Source organism: Solea solea, chromosome 15 (genome assembly GCF_958295425.1).
Source record: "Solea solea chromosome 15, fSolSol10.1, whole genome shotgun sequence".
In the NCBI taxonomy this organism is placed as follows: Eukaryota; Metazoa; Chordata; class Actinopteri; order Pleuronectiformes; family Soleidae; genus Solea; species Solea solea.
In genome coordinates, this window is record NC_081148.1 from 20,805,032 (window position 1) to 20,823,997 (window position 18,966).

Consider the following 18,966-nt stretch of genomic DNA (forward strand, 5'->3'; position numbering starts at 1 on the left):
CACATAAATTACTATTACCTAGATACTGTACTTTGAAAGCCATTTACTGTAATTTTGAACTACATATATTACAGTGATTTAACAGTATTTTTTATAGTTGAATAATGTATAATTTTACTGTAACGTCACATATTGATACTGTTACATACAATAATACACTATATTGCCAGTTAAAAGTTTTTTTAAAAGTTTTTTTCTGTATACATACTGTATTATTATTTTACTGCAAATTCACAGTAGTAATAACACAGTGCATCAAAACAGTGCATCAATGTGATTTATCAGTATTTCTCTGGGTAAATACTTTATTTGACTACTTAAATCACACTTGAGAAAATGTCCTTTAGATGAGTTTCCTGTGTTATCTATAATACTTTCACAATAAACTCTGGAAATAATTCACAGTGTAATGTAAACTGTAATGTGGTAGACATTTTCAAATGTGAAAAATGTATTATTTCTTTCACTGCACTAGCATATCGGTACCAGAGAGACTGGAGTTTGTAGTGAACAAGTATGCAGAGCATACTCATGAGAAGTGGTCACTGGACAAGGTAATACCTCAATATTTATTCATTGAATATGAGCAGGCCATAGCAGTTGAGAAAGTAGAGTTGATGTATGATGTCCTCGTCAGGACTAAACCACTTATGAAAACATTCCTAACATAATTTTTCTGCTTAACTATGTGAAAACATTTCACTCTGCTGTGTGTTTGAGATAATGTGTCCTCATCATTTTTAATGTGTGATTCCTTTAACTGCGTCTTATCTCTGTCAGTTTGCAAACGGCTGGGTTCACGGGGAACAGCTCTGCGAGAACAGCAAGGTTCACCCTCTCCTGAAGCCTTACAGGGCTCTGGCTGAGAAGGTAGACTGACAAAATGTACTTTTTATGTGTGTGTGTCTGTACGTCAGTAAAGTAACCAGGGATCTGAAAAAATCCAGAGGCACTTTCCATAGTAAATGTGGTGTGTGCAGTATAAAAGATTAAAAAGCTTTAGTTTGTGGAATCTGTATTGCAATGCTGTTGCCCCCCTCACAAAACTCGGTGTGTTGAGTGGACAAAATATTTCTTTTTAAGCTATTGAAATATCAAAAATATTGCACATTTTGCTGGCTTGCTGTCCGTGGGGGACTCGAGTTTTAGTATTTAATGAAGGCTTATTTCTATTTCTGTGTTTTCCAGGAGAAGGAAGCATACCGGTGGGCTATTAAAGAGACAATAAAGAGCATGCTGGCCTTTGGATGGAATATAGAGAGGACTAATGAAGGAGATGCGTCTGGCGCACATACCTGTAGGCGGAGAATCTCTCAGTCTGGACAGGTATTTGTACTCCACAGGCTACACTGAGGTACTGGGCACCAATGTGTCTCTTGCAGTAAAAGTAATCAATTGATATTAAACCTTTTCATATTTGATTTTTCTTTTTTCTTTCTAATTGAGAATTCAGCCCCTAAAAGCACTGCAGTTTTGCAGTAGCAACATCCCAATAGCGTAGTAATAATTTCATTATAAAAGGTAATATTATGGAAATACCATGTTATGTCTAATGCAACTCCCAGCTTGGTAATACAAATGGTAATAGTGTGGTAATAAGGAGGTACATTTACAGAAGTACCATGTTATTCCCACAGTAATATCCCGATTAACACTATTACCAAATTGTTTCTGCACTGATGATGCCACATGTTGTCTGCTCTAGCTGTCTTTTGAAGGAGCATCAACCTTCAGCCCAAAACCAATGGACGTGAGCAGCATCACCTTATCATGGGAGCAGTGTGTAAGTACATATAATTCTTCCTGCTTTATTTACCCGCCATTAAAGCGGGTTCAACTTTGTTTTCTATGCAGCCTAGCACCTTATCTACGGAGAATGTAAAAATGGCCTTTCTTCAATTTTAAAAAGTGGTTATCTTGTACAGTACAACAAAATAATGTAATGTATAATATTATTTTCTGTAAAAAGGTTATGCATTTTATGCAAGTGGCTTCTACTGAAGTAGTTATAGCTGAAAGTCTGTGATACAGTTATGTTTCAAAAATATAGATAATATAATAAAGAAAGAGAAATGCACTTTCAAATGGGAGTGGTTGTGGTTTTGTTTACAGTTGTTTAATTGTTTGTTGTATGATTTTCTACAGGCTATGGCTGAACATTTAGCTGGAAACTATCACAATGCCTGGGCTAAGAGGAAGAAATCCGAACTTGAAAGTAAAGGTACCATGCTACATAATCAGCAACTCTCTCCTCTCCTCTCCTCTTATCTTCTCTCCTCTCCCAGCTGTAATGTATTTGACCCATATATGCTCTCAACAGTGGGTGGCCATTCAATGCTTGTACCTTATGACACACTGACTGCAAAGGAGAAGACCAAATTCAGAGAAAAAGCCCAGGACATCCTTAAGTTTCTTCAGCTCAATGGCTACACTGTGTGGAGGTAAGTACAGAATGACCTTTTGATCACAGAAAGGCAATCTTGTAATACAGTTTGTATGAAATCTGGTTCAATGGGGTGTCCCATTTTATGTCTGACTGTACTTAAAACCTTTTATAAGGCATCCGCTCAATCAGAGCCCATTTTTTTGTCCATTAACAATAACATTCAGTACAGATCAAATCCTAACATACAGCACAACCAGTAGATAACATTGCAAATCATTTTCTTTCCATTACACAATGTTTTCTTCAGACTGAGAAGTGTAGTCCAAAATAGCCATGTTTGATTTCTAACAGGGACAGGAAGACTGTGGACATGGACTTTCCAGCCACAGCCAACTGCTTCAGCTACACCCTCCTTCAGAAGCTGCTGCGTCACACTGAGGAGGTTCAAGAGCACATGTTGGAGCTGGGTAACTGTAAAGTGATCATGAATGTAGTGTGAAGCAATACATTTTTATGTTAGTTTTGAAAGATGACAAACACTTGAAAAGAGCACATTTTCATTCAGGTTCAGACCAGGCTGCTGCATGTTAACATATCTCATGTGAATCTCACAGAAAGATACATTTGTTCATATTTTTTCCAGTTTATTAAGTCTTTGATTGGATTGTGTAACCAGTGTTTTTCTTTTTTTTTTTTCTTTCCAGAGGTGATGCAAGCCAGAGGACAGATGTCTAAAGGGGAGAAAGGCCCACACCAGCAACAAATACATTTCTTTTCCAAGGTTTGCCTCATATTAAATGCATTTGTAAAGGGATGGATGTAGTGAAAGAGGACATGAAGTTAGTTGGTGTGAGAGAGGGGGATACAGAGAACAGGGTGAGATGGAGGAGGTTGATTCGCTGTGGCGATCCCTGAAGGGAGTAGCCGAAAAGGAAAAGAAGAAGAAGAAGAAGTTATCGTCTTAAGTCCCGCTGTCTATATTCTATTTCCTGTGCTGAGAAGTAAGCAGTGACAGAGTATGTTTGCTGTTTTATCTCACCATTTAACAGCATTTTCCGTTTTTGTCCTGGAGTGACTGGTCGATGATTTTGTTAGTCTGTGTTGTATTTACAAAAATTTTAAAGACTGAAACCAGAACTTACAAACCCATTAGCAGCAGTGGATCAACAACTCTTGATGTTCCGTGATGAAAAATTGCTATTTTTCTCTGTATTCTGTCTAAAAATCTAAATCTTCTCTTTGATTAGGCGACATTGATTTTATCCCCAGCCCTGGTCATTTTCCAGTGCCATTTTCTTTCTTGTCCTTTGCCCTTTTTTGTAGCTCATTTACATACTCTGATTAGTTAGTTGCCATTGGTAACCCCTCTAAGTAAAACCCTTTGTGGCTTTGTAATTTATTTAACCATTTTGGAAATCCATGTGGATGTGTCAATTGCCATCAAACATTGATTAAAGCTTCCCACAAATCTCTGCCTCTGAGGAGGGAGCAAATGAAAAGGGTTTATTTTTCATTGATGGGACCGAGTCATGAGTTGGACCCAGTGAGCCAAGACCGTGAACAGTCATGCCTCAGAGCTCAACACTCTCTCGCCACCCACTCACCTACACACCACGTCATAAAACCACCACCTCTCTGTGTGGCTATCAGTGTCTCTGTGACTCGTCAGTGTTTCATGAGAAAAGGTAATTGGGTGTAAAATGTTTATCCTCTTTCCCTCAAAGGTTTTTTATTGGGTCCATCAAAATGAAATAATGTTGTATTGGCACACAACACAGGAATTTTGAAACATTCCGGGCTGAATTAAGGAGTTAAGGTTTCCAGAGTTCTCAATATAATGTTTTCATCCGTAAAAATGTGTTGAAATTAAATATTTTTCACTAAATGTGTGATGCTGTTATACCGACTGAAATTATAATTTTTTTAAATAATCTGACTAAAGATCATCAAATGAGATTTAAGGTGATCGATAATTGACAAAGTCGTCATTGGTCTCTACTCCATTCAACAGGTCATCCTTCCTCTTCTGGAAGAATTTGTGAAAAGCCACCAAATGTATTTCCTGTCCACTTCTCTGTGCTCGAGTGGAAACAGAGCCTATGCCACAAAAAAAGAAAAGGAGATGATTGCTTGGTATGTGTTGCTCCCTGCATAACAAAGAATATTGATTACACTCATCACATTTTAAAGTTTGTTGTGCACTTTTCCACTCCTCTCCCCTAATTTCTTGTGTTTTTTCTCACAACCAGCCTCTTTTGCAAACTTGCTGCCTTAGTGAGACACAGAGTCTCACTCTTTGGTAAGGATATTGTGGAAATACGGCTTATGAAGACCCTCAATTATACTGCCTGTTTGTTTCTTAGTAACTTTGCTCTTTGCATCCAAGCCTTTGTCCTTTTCATGTTCAAATATTTGTCTCTGCTTTAAGATGTCGTCGTCTGAAGCTGATTCATTTATTTCATTTTAATTTATCTTACTAAAAAGCCAGATTGACATTAAAATCTCATTTACAAGTGAGACGCTGTCATTTTGCACTGTCATATATGCAATTGGACAACCACATCAACAACAAATAACAAAGTAATGACAACATCTTGCAGATGAACAGCAAAGTACAAGGCATGAATTAGACATTCAATTACCAGCTTTAAAAAACTTGCAGTGACAGCTATAATTTTGAGTTTGAGTTTGCACTAAAGATCTTTCCAGTACCAGGGGCCATAGTAGAGTTTATCAAAGTAATGATTCACCTATTTAATTATCGGTCCTGAGATTATGACTATCTTTTGAGATTTAACACTGCGCACAGTCTATCTCTAACTTGTCCTGTGACAAGTGTCTCTGATTGTACTGTATATTTTAATGTATGTTTTCTACTAACATTGAATGTTTCCTCGTGTATGTAACCTTAATATGTTGATCACTTTGGATAAAAGCATCTGCCAGATGACAAAATAAAATGACTGTAACGTAAATGGAATTATAACATCTGAGCTGACCCATGTTCTCAGGAAATGACGCTTCATCAGTTGCAAGCTGCCTCCACGTTTTGGCTCAAGCTCTGGATGCCAGGTAGCTATGCTGGATGACGGCACTGTCAACACTCTAGCTGAAATGATCTCCTCGTTCTGCTGGTGGTAGAAATCAGTGTCAATCCACCGTGTCTGAGGATGACATGACGGGTGTTATTGAGCCACTGATACACTGCTGCTACCTAATTGTGGTGGATATCACTTTTATTCCCAGAGGACATTTCCTCTGAAGCATGACACTAGCAGTAGAATCTTGACTCAGCCAGGAGATTGATGTCATTTAAAATTGTCTGGTAGATTTGTTCACTTCTCCAAAAGAAACTTTGAACATTTTTTTTTACTTCACAAGTCACAAAAATATATTTTTTTCACACGTTCACTCTAGGATGTTGATGCAGTTCGCTTCAGATTCTATCCAAGCATCTCTGCACTCGTTCTTTGAGGCAGCAGCAGCTGATCTGGAGATGACCGTGGAAAACCTGTCTGTCGCGTTGGTCTCTGTGCCTCAGGGCAGGAGTCAACAAGCTAGAGGAGTAGCGAAGGTTCTTAGCTACACAACCTCCATACTTCTTCCCACTCTTACTTCCCTCTTTCAGCATCTTGGCAACCAGAACTATGGAGTAGATATCCTTGGTAAGCACTGCATAGTTGTAAGGTCTATGTACGGACATATTAAAGATACAGTGTGTAAGAATTGGTGATATTTGAAAGTGAGACTGGAGACTCCTCTGCTCCCCCATCCTTTTTCTAAGTATGTCAGGGAACTATTGTGACTAGAAAGGATGTAAATACTCTTCCACAATGCTCACCATTCTTTCACTCTATTGTTAATTTGCATAACCACCTTTTGCTTCAAAATGAGAAGCACACGCTCATTCAGGATGTGGTAGAAGGTGCTCTATAAGATGATGGCCCTCCTAAAGCAAAGCCCTTGCCTAAAGTAGGCTGTTTATAAGACAACAAATACCCACCACTTTTATTTTAAAGCTCATACAATACAAATAGACTTATACAAACACAATTATGCCAATAAACCCTCCTTACTGTTACACACTGGACCTTCAACTGAAGCATGTTGTATCAATATAGTAAAAATACAACCACAGTATGCTAACAAGCTGCTGGATGAACAGCTGGTTTCTACTGTATATCACTAAAGTCACTCAGGTCTGTCCTCCCCTCAACTTCCTACCTCCTACATCTTCATAACTCTCATTAAATATCTTGGTCCTGGCAACAGAGCAGTCGGTGCATGTTGGCCCCCTCACTGATGTTCTGATCCTACAAGGATCATTCATTACCTGCTGTTCATCTGGTCCATCTGTCTGTGATCATATGCTGTCAGCTGTTTTACATACCATGCTGTGCTATTTCTGAACTGAAAATTCACTAGGATCTCAAGTACCCTTTTGTCTTTCCAGTGGGTGGCATCCAGGTGTCCTGTTACAGAATCATCAACAGCCTCTACTCACTTGGCAACAGTAGCAACGTCTACATGGAGGGGTACTGCTTATATTACAAAGCAGTTCCATTGTTTGTGCTGCTCCTTATCTCTTCCTCTCTGTTTAATGTCTGTAACCTTTAGATGCGTACTGTATACATTCGAAAATAATGAAAAACATAATCTGTCCCACTTAATTGATTTTACACTGTTCTTCCTTTATCGGAGGTAATTGTTGAGCTAACCAGTTTTGGATAGAGATAAATAATTGTCAGTGCCATATTTAGCAATCCTGCTCTGAATGTCTTGTTAAAATGTGGAGATGAGTCAGTCTCATGTTAACACTGCATGCCATCTTTTCAGGCAAAAGCCAGCAGCAGGTGCGTGTCTGGCAGCCCTGACTGGTGCTTTTCCTCTTTGTTACCTGGAGCCAGCCCTCAATCAAAACAACCCTTATTCCATTTACAACACCCAGAGTGTTACTGAGAGAGAGGGTAATAAACAAACTGCACTGCATACAATGCATGTTCATCTGTCAATTATTTATGAATAGTTTTTACCCTCAGTCATATTTTTTCTATCCCTGTGTTTCTGTTAGACCTGGGGCTACCAGATGAGGTGGTGGATGCGTGTCCTCTGCTGCCTTCTCTAGAACAGGCCCTGAGTGAAGTGGAGAAGTTGGCAGGTGCTGGAGCTGGAGCTCGCCAGTCCCACTATATCCATGTCACTGAGGTCACCTTGCCCATGCTGTGCAGCTATATGTCCTGTTGGTGGCCCTGGGGCCCAGAGGGCCAGTCGGGCCTCCCGATCTGCTCCTCCGTCACTCCTAAGCATGTCAGTGACCTACTTGGCCACATCCTTCGCATCATCCACAACCATGTGGGGACTAGCCAGGGTGACTGGATGAAGCAGCTGGCAGGTATTGTGGTCATGTACAATGTAGGGCTTTTTTTGTTTGTTGAAACATGTCTTTGTGGCCCCATTCAGACCTGCTATAAACTTCCATCGTGAGAAATCTGATAACAAGTGGACAGCCTAATGTACGACTATTCACATCTAGTATGCAAATGTGTCTTGTATGCGTCCTCTGTGACAACATGTGATCAGATCTGGTTAAACCTGTGCTGTATTCATATACACACTGATGTCATGTCTATTTGTAAGCACAAATTTATGTTTTACGAGTCAGTAAACACATACCAGTGTACAGATGTGTCAGTTGTCAGTGGGATATGTGTGTATTCGGGTGAAAAAATATAAAAATATTTTTGTATTTCAATCTGACACATTCAGGATGGATTGGATATGTTCAGACCTGAACTCGGTGCTGCCTGCATATAATTGGTTCACTCAGAACGGAGGTCTGAACAGGGCTTATGCCACATCAGTCACCCATTAACAGCACTTGTCATATCTTTCAGTATTTTCTCAGCCAATTATATTTAAAGCTTGCCCTGAGCTGCTAAAGAGCCATTTCTTGCCATTGATGGAGAAGTTGAGGAAGAAAGCGGAGTGTGTGCTGCTGGAGGAGGAGCAGATGAAATCGGAGGGGTGGTGTGCCTCAGAGGCGGAGCTGAAGATACAGGAGAAGTTCACTGTGCTGGTGCGAGACCTCTATGCCTTCTATCCCCTTCTCATTCCATTCATGGATTCTTATCGGTAAGGCCACTGAGTCTTAAATGTGCAGAAACAAGTTTATTTTCTTAGGCCAAAAGCTCATTTTGAGCTTTTGGAGTTTTGAAGTTTATTGAATCAATGACTCACTGAAATGTTTCCCATATTTTATTTTGTCCATATCATATTGACAACAATGTCTACAAAGTGAATCTTCAGTGATTATTTCAGTTTCTGGCATGATGTATAGCTTAACAGTAATACATTATTAGGTGATAATGTAATGTGTTTTGCTGTGTCTTGTCTCAGAGCCAGCTGGTTGAAAGTGTCAAACCCTGAGGCTGAGCAGCTGTTCAGCATGGTGGCAGAGGTCTTTATATTCTGGGCCAAATCTCATGTGAGGGTGATGGATAATAGTGTTTTATTTATTTTCCCTTATCAGGAACAATATACCCTATCATGTAACTTCCCTCACCTGTGTTTGCTACAACAGAATTTCAAATGGGAGGAACAGAACTATGTGGTACAGAATGAAATTAACAACTTGGCCTTCTTGGTCAATAATGACAAAATGTCCAAGGTCAGTCATATTTATAAGTTAATCTTTTACCATTACTAATTTTCTGCTATTCACAAAAAACATTTTATCTCCATGTCTATTGAATATGCAGTACAACCATGAGAAGAGTATGAAAAGAAAGGGGGACCGATATTCCATGCAATCCTCTCTTATTGTGGCTTCCATGAAGAGACTGCTTCCCGTTGGCCTTAGGATTTTTTTTCCAAATGAGCAGAACCTTATTATGTCGGCAAAGAACAGCTTCACTCAGGTTGGTTAGAAATGTAAACAGTACGAATTACTTTATTATTTTCATGATGATGATTCTTTTCAATTTCTGTGCAATTAGTGCACTTTTAGGTAATCTTCCGTTTGGTTTGATATTGAAAGTGAGTGTCTCAAAATGAATCTGCAGTATTGAGTGTGTATTTAATGTCTGAAGATTGTTTGACTTCCATAGAACAAGACCGAAGATGAGATTTGTGAGCAAGTTTTCCATGGACTTCTTCAGAGTCAGGTAAAAACTGGCCCTTGTTTTTGTGCTTTATTTAAACACATTTAAACACAAATCCTGAACTTTCTTTGATAACAATCCATACACATTGGCTGCCAGCCAATGAGTTAATTAGTCTACTCTCTGTTGATGCAAATAACAAGAAAACTCAGGAGGTTGCGTTTGCCTTGTTTGGACTATCCTTTGGGTATAAACGAAGTGCATATACTTCCTACATTCTGCAGACACAATATTGACATGCCAGAGTGCATGTGACTGTTTGTGAAGGGCAACAAGTGTGTGTAAAATAAATTGAAAACTGCTCTCATAGCCTGTTTTTTTTTATGATTTTAATCAATGACTCATTGACATCAATGTGACTCACTCACATTCTGTACAAATTATGCATACCATATTTGTTTGTGTCAGTCAGTGACACATGAATGCTAATTCCCAAGTCTGGGGTGAAAACAACACAAAGTCAGCTTCATTAGCATAAACAAACATTTTCTGAACAGTGTTTTGATCCTCTTTTCCACAACACCTTCAGTCATCCTTTGTTAGTTGTTAAACATCAATAGGCATAGATCATAGAGAGAAATGAACCAAAGAAATTGGATATAATGTAAGATATGATGCATGACTTTTTTTCTTTGTTTTGATTGCCTTTTGTCTTTGTCATAAAGTGTATTATGCTGGATTTAGAACTTCACAGCCTTTCTAAAAATGTTTTATTTGAATAATTCAAATACCTGCACCTTTTGTAATTTATTTTGTAGGCATCAAACAGCTTGGAGCAGGAACAAATGAGCCAGTCAGCTGCCATCACTGACTCCCAAAGGAGTGTAGACAGGATTGTGGGATTAGCTCGTGTTCTTTATTACCTGGACCAGGTGAGATTTAGAAGAACATAAACATTAAAGTAATATGTGTAGATTTCTATATTTTTCTCTCCACATCTTCCCAAAAGGGTTTCACGATGACAATGATAGTTTCATTTTGCCAAAACTCCTTTTGAAACAAATCTCCTTTTGAAGGCCAGTTGTTCAGTAATGGACCTGATTTTTTTTTTTTTTTTTTTCAGATTAAATTTCTTTTTTGACATGCCACGAAATGCAAAGCACAGGTGTGAATAATGAAATCAAAAGATGGATAAATTCCATTTAGCTCCTCCAGTTTCATGGTGCATCTTGGCGTCATAGATTACTGGGACAGAACAGAGCCATTGGTAATGCTTTAGTCACACATGTTTCCTACCTTGGCAAGTCTACATTTCTTCTATTAAAAGGGACTGCTGCTCTGTGATGAGGTGTTAATAACCTTATTTTTTTAGGGAAACTGAGTCTTCTTACAATTTATATGAGGGAATCTTGTATCCAGGAAGCATGACTGATGATCTGGCAGGATGTATTTGTGGTAAACTTGAAATTTTGTGGTTGTACTTAACAAAACATATCATCAAAAACCTGTTGGACAAATACATTAAAAAAGTATTCATTATTCATTTAACCTACACCAAAAGGATTTTTTGTTCAAAAAGTATCTGATATATAGTAACTTCACATATTGCATTGACTCAAAATAATACTGCAGCCATGCACCTTTAATTTTTAACCTGTTTGATATTACAAGGCCATGTTCTTACTTAAATCAATAATTATTTTGTCTTATGTTATGTTAAAGCAACTCCTGACTATGTGAGTTAAGATAAGATCAATGTCAAAAGTAAAGGTAGCGTAAACGATAAACATGCATTTTAAAATAATATAATATAGATAAATATTGAATATTAAGATATAAATGTATATTTGTATGAAAAGTGATTGAAAATGAAAAATGTAGTGTATGTACAACACTTTGCCTTCATACAGTACATCATCTCTCTTTGGTTGCGAGTTCAGGTGGAACACCCACAGAGAAGTAAAAAACCATTGTTGCACAAAGTCCTGTCTAAACGGAGGAAACGAGCAGTTGTGGCCTGCCTAAGGATGGCTCCTCTCTACAACCTTCCGAGGTACAAACACATGCTCCACTGTATATAATGTATGTAAATGCTTTGCTCCCAAGTGCTGTTTGTGCATTGGTGACGAGATCAATAAATCATGGAAGAGAAGGTAATCATTGATCTATTGTGTAGGCTGTGTAGTCTTTTGTGGGAGTGGTGTTTTTGTTCACCCTCTTAAACTAATCATACAGTTGATTTTCAAAATGAAGACTGGAAAAGGGTATGTGAAAATATTCAATTAAGGGACCTTAACAAGTCTCTTTGTGGTGAATGGTCTGTACAGCGCTTTTCTAGTCTCGATGACCCCTCAAAGCTCCTTTACAACACAGTTTTGCCATTCATCCATTCACTAACACATTCATACAGTACATCTAAGTGTAGTGCTTTTTCTATTACACTTTTTTTCTACTTATTCACGGCAATTCCTGGGAGTTAGATAAAATGTGTGACAGACATTTCTTATTCTCTAAATTCTATAGCTCCTCTGCCCACCACAGTGTTTATTTTTAATTTTGAGGTTTGGGCTTTTTATTGACTAACACTTCACTAGGTTGAGGCTTTCAGTGTGTGCTCCATTTTGACCCACTGATAGACCAAAAAAAAAGTGAAAACCAGCATTTTAAGAAAACAGTTTCTAACCGTTCTGACAAGAAATAGTGATGATGATGTATCAAAATGTGCCCAGCCACTATACAGGACAAATCTATTCCTGTACGTAAATTGCGACAGGGGACATTTTAGTGATAGATGGGTAATGTAAAACTTAATTAGTGTGTCAGTCACTGTCATATCAGATCCAAAGGGAACACATTAATTTGCATATTTAAAACCTGTAGTGGAGTATGGTATGTAGGTGATAAATTAATATTATTTGAAATGTTTGTGCACTAGATTTTTTTTTATTGGAGTTTAATAGTCTCCTTTGGTGTTGCTCACTTTTCCAATCTTACTTGCATTTGTCTCATGCAAATGGGGGAAAACTAAATCTCTTGTTGTCTCTTGGCTGTCCTCCTCAGGCACAGAGCTGTCAACCTGTTCCTCCAAGGCTACAACAAATCCTGGATATCAGCTGAGGACCACAGCTTCGAGGAGAAGCTTGTGGAGGATTTAGCTGTGAGTCCATCCATTCATTTTCTACCACTTATACTTTGAGGATGGACAGATGAGATTGTGCGAGAGGCAGAGTAAACCCTCAACAGGTCGCCAGCTTATCACAGAGCCAACACACACACACTGGCCACTGCTTTAGGTAGACCTGTTCAACTACTGGTTGATGCAAACATCTTTTTAGCCAATTGCATATATGCAGACTTGGTCAAGACGATCTGTTGAATTTCAAACTAGGCATCAGAATGAGAAAGAAAGGTGATTCTTTGAATGTGCCATGGTTGAGATGACAAGCTGTTTCGAGTATTTCAGACAGTGCTGCTCTACTGGGATTTCTACTCCCCATCTCTGGGGTTTACAGAGAAAGTTCTCTAAAAAGAGAAAATACCCAGTGAGCTACAGTTCTCTTGGGGAAAAAATGCCTTGTTGGTGCCAGAGGTCAGAGAACCTGTTCAAGATGGTAGAAAGGCAACTCAATTACAACTCAGGTATTCACAGGACCTTATCTGAATGCACAACATGTCAAACACTGACACAGATTGGCTACAGCAGCAGAGGAGCAGCACACAAATTGACAAAAAATGCTCTCTGACACACAGTTTTTCAAGGTGGAAATTTGAGAAAGAAAGTATTTTTTCTTTTATAGCATAAGCAAATCACTACCGTGAATAAATTGTTAAGCAGGCTGTCCTCATGACTTTCTACATTGAGCAGCTGACCATTGTCGATTGTGGTGTGAAAGCCAAATTTTATGTTGGTAAATGTAACTCTATCTTAATGTTTTTACTGGAAAAGAGTCAGCTACTCACAGCTGTTTCATGCTTGTGGATATGTTATCAGTGCTTCATTTCAGTGTGTTTTCCGTGTGGAATTCTCTCTTGATGTTCATAGTCAGTAGTGTGGTAGTGCTGCAATAAATAATTTATTCAAGACTGAGAAAAAAAAATCACAACAATTACACTATGAGGTCAGCACAAACTGGGACAATTCTTGGCTCACATGTCTCTTAAATGGTGACCATGTTTGTAGCTGAAATTTCTTTTGTCTTAAATAATATTTTGATAATAATTTTGATTTTAAGAGTGTTTACATTGATTCCCTATAAGCCTTGTTTTGACTACATCATCTGTTTGCCCATCTGTAAGGATTTTTGCAGAAAAATGGTGAATCTATTTACAGTATAAAAACATACTTTATTTTGTATTCAAAACTCTGCACAGAGTATAGCTTCACTTGACATGTACACACATATCAGGGGGCAATGCAGTGCACAAAGTCGAGTCAGCAGCGGTTGTGGATGTTTGCTCTGTGGCATTATTTAAGAGCATGCATTAGTCGCTTACTCTATTTCTGGACGGCAGAGAGGACGAGGAGTGATGGAGCTGTGTGGAGGCAACAGAGGAGAAGAAAGGGAGGTGAAAGAATGTGCCAAACCAATCGATCCCCTTCTACAACTCATTACACTCTTCAGTCGAAGCGCCCTTACAGAAAGCAGGTGTGTGTGTGTGTTCATTAAATAAGTCACATGCAGTGAAAACCACATTCTCCTTTTATTACTGATCATCACCCTGAAAGTCAATATTTAATTGGTCAGAAGGTTCTTTCTTTTTTTCGGCTCAACATCTGTGGTCATTGTTTTGTGGAAGAGATGCAGAGATGTGGAGTAGCATAAGTAATGCATTTTTTTCTGTTAGATACTTTTTTGAAAATGGTTATATTTACAGCATCATATTCTAGTCTTATGTTAGCAGCGTCTACAACATAATTGTTGGTTTTACATTGTCTTTAATGCTACTTTTCAAGCATAATTATTCTTATGTTATTCATATACTGTTCTTTTTATTAATGCATGGCATGGTCCGCCAATTTTACTGAGGTATCTCTGTGGTATTCAAATCATATTTTCTCTGAGACTCACACAGCATATGTGCCAGGTATACTCATACATCTGTGTCGACAGCATTGAATTAACGGCTCCATGCCACTGTAAAGACATTAGGGTGTGTGTGTGCGTGCGTACTCTCATTCATGCAGTCGCTGCAGAGATGTAATCAAATCAGCCAGATTCTTGCTTTCTCTCACTGATGGTGATCAATAAAAATGTTCAATGCCGCTGGGCATGGTCACACTCGAGATCCACACATTGGTTTAAGATGGTCGTGTGTTCAATTATGCAATCAAGGGGATCATGTTGAAGCACTCTGAACGGATTCATTGATGATCAGCCGCATAATGGCTTGGACCATATCAGCAACGGACCATTTTTAGAAGCCAGCGTCTGCCGATATGTCGTCATACACTAATTTTATTTTATTTCATATGTCTTCCCTGTTCACAGTAACCTTGGAAATGACGGTCTGTATATATCCTATGCTGCTATAATGGCCAAGGTAATAAAACATGTGGAATTATCTTGTTTATGTATTTAAATACACTTTTGATGTACTAATTGAAACAAAATTCTAATTTTAAGTTTTTTTTTCTAAAAGGTTCAAGCATGGCAAAGTCACTTATATTTGGTTGAAGGCCAGATACCAGCACCAAATGTACAATAAAACCAGCCATTGTGTTTATTTGTTCAGCTGTGTCACTACATAAGAATGGCATTGCCAAAAACGGGCCCATATGAATCTGAAAATGTCATGAAAATGAAAATCGTTAATATCATTTATTATATTTTGAAAAAAAAAATAAAATCACAACCCTGTATTTTTAGAGTTGCCACAGAGCGGATGATAACTGCGAGAAACAGGAGGTGGAAAGCTTTGAAGTAAGTCATTATACAGAAAAACATGTTTGATTTCTGTGAATATGACTGAATATTTTCCTCAAAATATTTCCTACAACAGCACTGTAAAGTGTTATTTTTTTTATCTAACTAAAAATTATAAATAGATGTGGAAAATGTGATCTGACCTTTCTGTGGTTTAGGTGAAAGAAATGGAGAAGCAGAAGTTGCTGTACCAGCAGGCCAGGTTGCATCTACATGGAGCTTCTGAGATGGTCCTTCAAACTATCAGTGCCAGCAAAGGTAGGAAAGTTCACAGCTGGATTAAATGTCCAGGCTGTTGCTTATTTTATTTTAGTTTAAGTTATTATTTATTTCTGCTACCCTTCCACCATAATGTGTGCTTACTATTGATTATGATGATTGTGATTATTTTAAAATCCCGTCAGGAGCCATGGGGGCCACGATTGCTCCTACACTGAAGCTGGGCATTGCTCTTCTCAATGGAGGAAATCCCACAGTTCAACAGGTACAATACTGCATTGGCCATTCAAGGGATGATATCAGGAAACTCAAGATAACTTGAGAGAAACCAAAGAAAGAATAACATGATTGACGTGGAACTATTTAAACAAATGAACATGACAATAAATTATATGTAAAAAAAATTTTTGATGAAAATCTATGAAAGATGTGGCTACTAATTTGAACATTATTAATATTAAATGAATAAGTAGACCCATTACTTAGAATCTACTTAATCATTTTAGATTCCACCAGTTCCCATAATAATATTTTTGACTAAATGAGGAGTTATATCCTCAGCATGATCAGTTTTTCCTTATTCCACATGAATTGCTTTCAAATCCAGTGTCTTATGAACACAGTGCATTAACTCACAGATGCCTCAGCAAAGCTCACAGTAAGGAAAAAATGAAGCTAATCTCAAATCTTTCCTTGAGAAGAGATCTGCCTCCGTTTGACAGAGCCCCTCTTTGATGCTTTTGTTTGACAGAAAATGCTGGATTATCTCGGACAGAAGAGAGACGTTGGCTTTTTTCAGAGCATGGCAGGACTCATGCGGTCATGTAGGTGAGTGAATGAAGGAAAATCAACGCCACAAAGGCTTGCAGACCATAGATACCGATTGATTGACAAAAGTGAGAAGTTTACTTAACCCGAGTGTGTGTCTGTGTTTTATGTTCTTTTTTTTTTATCTAGTGTTCTGGATCTAAATGCATTTGAGAGGCAGAACAAAGCAGAAGGATTAGGCATGGCCATGGACGAGCACTCAGGTATTGTATTCATATAGAAATAATGAAACATTCATTTTCTGTAAAGCCATGTCGTAGCCGGAGAGCAAGCTGTGAGATCCCTTGTGTTGTATAGTGTCTAAATTCACACTCTAAATTCCTATTTTTTTTGTCCCTCAGTCTTTCATAGTGTTGAATATTATCAACAGCTGTCGCCCCTCACTCCATTGTGACCCAATTTCTCTCTCACTCTCGCTGTCATTCATTCTTTCTTACCTTCTCTACAGTTATATTCCATTCCTTGCTCTGCATCCTTTTATTTCTTGCCCCTTTATGCAAATCTTTCTCCCAGGAGACAAGGTGATGCCTGACAAAGAGATAACCTGTGACCTATTTCGCTTTCTACAGCTGCTCTGCGAAGGACACAACTCAGGTTATTTGCCCTCTGTGGTTCCCACGTGCACATTGTCACAATGTTCACATGGAATTTATTAATTACTATGGAATAAAGGACAGATGTTGTATCAGATACCTAAAGCTGGCTTTATTTTTCCCCCCACTTCAATTGCACTTTAAACTAATGACAACAATTCAGTTTTTCATACACGATATAATACAATATACATTTCTTTCAGTGTCACATTCAGCATATTTGTAAATGTATTCATTCTTTAGATTTCCAGAATTACTTGAGAACACAATCTGGCAACAACACCACTGTGAACATCATTATTTCGACTGTGGACTATTTACTGAGAGTGCAGGTGAGACTACAGTGACAGAATTTCCTTTCTAATGCTCCAACCTGATTTATTCTGCATTGTTTGACACTTAAGATGATTGTTGCTTGACAAAACTTAGATTCACACATTTTTTAATTCATAAACAGTCAGCCTGTTTATTTGAATCATAATATAATTTATAGACAGCAGAAATGTGTTCATGTTACTCATTTTTCTATTGATAATCAGTAAAACTGATGAAGTTGTTGATGTGATTGAGGGGGAATAGATCTTGAATGTAAAATGAGAGTGCAATAAAACGGAGATGGTCAGGTGTTGGTTGAAATAATGAAGAGACAGATTCTGACAGTTGATGATGAAACGTTTACATGGAGACACAAAAACAATATTGTCAGTGCTTTCCCTTTCCATTTCTCTAGTTCTACACAACAAAGTGTTCTGTGACGGTGTATGAATCAAAGTGAAGACTGAATTATTTCTGAGACCAAGATTCAAGCCTTTATTGTGTGAACATGTTGTAGCTAATGAGCATTTTCTTTCAGGAATCTATCAGTGACTTCTACTGGTACTACTCGGGCAAAGATGTGATTGATGAACATGGCCAGCACAACTTTTCCAAGGCCATTAAAGTATCCAAACAGGTCTTCAACACACTTACTGAGTACATACAGGTCAGACAGCTTTCATTACATTACTTTCAGTTTTGATTGATTGATTGAATTTATTTAAAAAAAAAAAGAAAAAAGAGAAAATCTGAATTTGTGCTCCACTCAAAATTGTTCCACAGATTCACCCCACAGATTGTGATACACATCCTGTTCATAGTTGTCTGAATATGATATTTTTTAATTAAATCTCCCCCTCTCTATCAAAGAACATGTTTTGTAAATGTTCTGATAGTTGGTGGTTTCTTGCCTTGTTCATTATCTGAGCTGTTTTAATTTGCTACGTTATAGATAATCCTCTTTTCTAAAGTCCAAGCTGTGATTGCAATGAGCTTGTATATGCATTTCCCCAAACCTCCACACATTAACTAAGATTAAAGTGATTTCATTGCAAAGAACTGCAATGCTTTTTGACAATTTAGTGTGAGATTTCCCCAGCAGACCTTGTGGTCCATAAAAACACCAAGAAAGTGTATGTCGCTTTAAACATGAAGACATTTGTCTGTACAAATATGTGTACATACTGTGTTGCTGATTACAAAATTATGTGCTGGCTCACTATGCTTGTTTTTTTTTTTTTAATGAAGCAGCTGACATAATCCATGTGTTCATGCAGGGACCATGTACTGGGAACCAGCAGAGTCTTGCTCACAGTCGTCTGTGGGATGCTGTTGTGGGATTCCTTCATGTCTTTGCCCACATGCAGATGAAGCTGTCACAGGTATTGATTGATCCTGACCTGATGTAGATGTAAAATGTGTGATCAGATATGGATGGTATAATAAGCTATGATGTAATTATTGTCAATACTTTTTGTTACATGCAGGATTCGAGGCAAATTGAGCTCCTGAAAGAGCTGATGGATTTACAAAAGGACATGGTTGTGTTTTTGCTTTCAATGTTGGAAGGTATGGTTTCTAAATATCCTTCTTTTTGCAAT

At 38.0% G+C, this 18,966-nt stretch overlaps 1 protein-coding gene across 2 annotated transcripts in view; it reads left to right on the forward strand.

Annotated features, from left to right (window-relative positions):
• LOC131473936 (ryanodine receptor 2-like) overlaps window positions 1-18,966 on the forward strand; it is a 66,497-nt gene that overhangs the window by 32,979 nt on the left and 14,552 nt on the right. Inside the window, exons 54-88 of one of the 2 annotated variants that reach the window (XM_058651558.1) lie at window positions 476-554; window positions 781-870; window positions 1,189-1,326; window positions 1,706-1,783; window positions 2,146-2,221; window positions 2,321-2,441; window positions 2,738-2,853; window positions 3,091-3,167; window positions 4,398-4,519; window positions 4,636-4,685; window positions 5,398-5,458; window positions 5,804-6,051; window positions 6,840-6,921; window positions 7,223-7,353; window positions 7,458-7,778; window positions 8,281-8,518; window positions 8,783-8,870; window positions 8,967-9,053; window positions 9,145-9,303; window positions 9,493-9,549; window positions 10,305-10,418; window positions 11,427-11,539; window positions 12,547-12,643; window positions 13,999-14,132; window positions 14,976-15,027; window positions 15,354-15,407; window positions 15,569-15,668; window positions 15,815-15,894; window positions 16,381-16,457; window positions 16,587-16,660; window positions 16,971-17,051; window positions 17,294-17,382; window positions 17,904-18,032; window positions 18,643-18,747; window positions 18,853-18,934. In XM_058651558.1, coding sequence (XP_058507541.1) covers window positions 476-554; window positions 781-870; window positions 1,189-1,326; window positions 1,706-1,783; window positions 2,146-2,221; window positions 2,321-2,441; window positions 2,738-2,853; window positions 3,091-3,167; window positions 4,398-4,519; window positions 4,636-4,685; window positions 5,398-5,458; window positions 5,804-6,051; window positions 6,840-6,921; window positions 7,223-7,353; window positions 7,458-7,778; window positions 8,281-8,518; window positions 8,783-8,870; window positions 8,967-9,053; window positions 9,145-9,303; window positions 9,493-9,549; window positions 10,305-10,418; window positions 11,427-11,539; window positions 12,547-12,643; window positions 13,999-14,132; window positions 14,976-15,027; window positions 15,354-15,407; window positions 15,569-15,668; window positions 15,815-15,894; window positions 16,381-16,457; window positions 16,587-16,660; window positions 16,971-17,051; window positions 17,294-17,382; window positions 17,904-18,032; window positions 18,643-18,747; window positions 18,853-18,934 — 3,800 coding nt within the window. Of the gene's footprint in view, window positions 1-475; window positions 555-780; window positions 871-1,188; window positions 1,327-1,705; window positions 1,784-2,145; window positions 2,222-2,320; window positions 2,442-2,737; window positions 2,854-3,090; window positions 3,168-4,397; window positions 4,520-4,635; window positions 4,686-5,397; window positions 5,459-5,803; window positions 6,052-6,839; window positions 6,922-7,222; window positions 7,354-7,457; window positions 7,779-8,280; window positions 8,519-8,782; window positions 8,871-8,966; window positions 9,054-9,144; window positions 9,304-9,492; window positions 9,550-10,304; window positions 10,419-11,426; window positions 11,540-12,546; window positions 12,644-13,998; window positions 14,133-14,975; window positions 15,028-15,353; window positions 15,408-15,568; window positions 15,669-15,814; window positions 15,895-16,380; window positions 16,458-16,586; window positions 16,661-16,905; window positions 17,052-17,293; window positions 17,383-17,903; window positions 18,033-18,642; window positions 18,748-18,852; window positions 18,935-18,966 lie in introns of those variants that run through there. The other variant, XR_009242250.1, reaches the window with a different exon arrangement.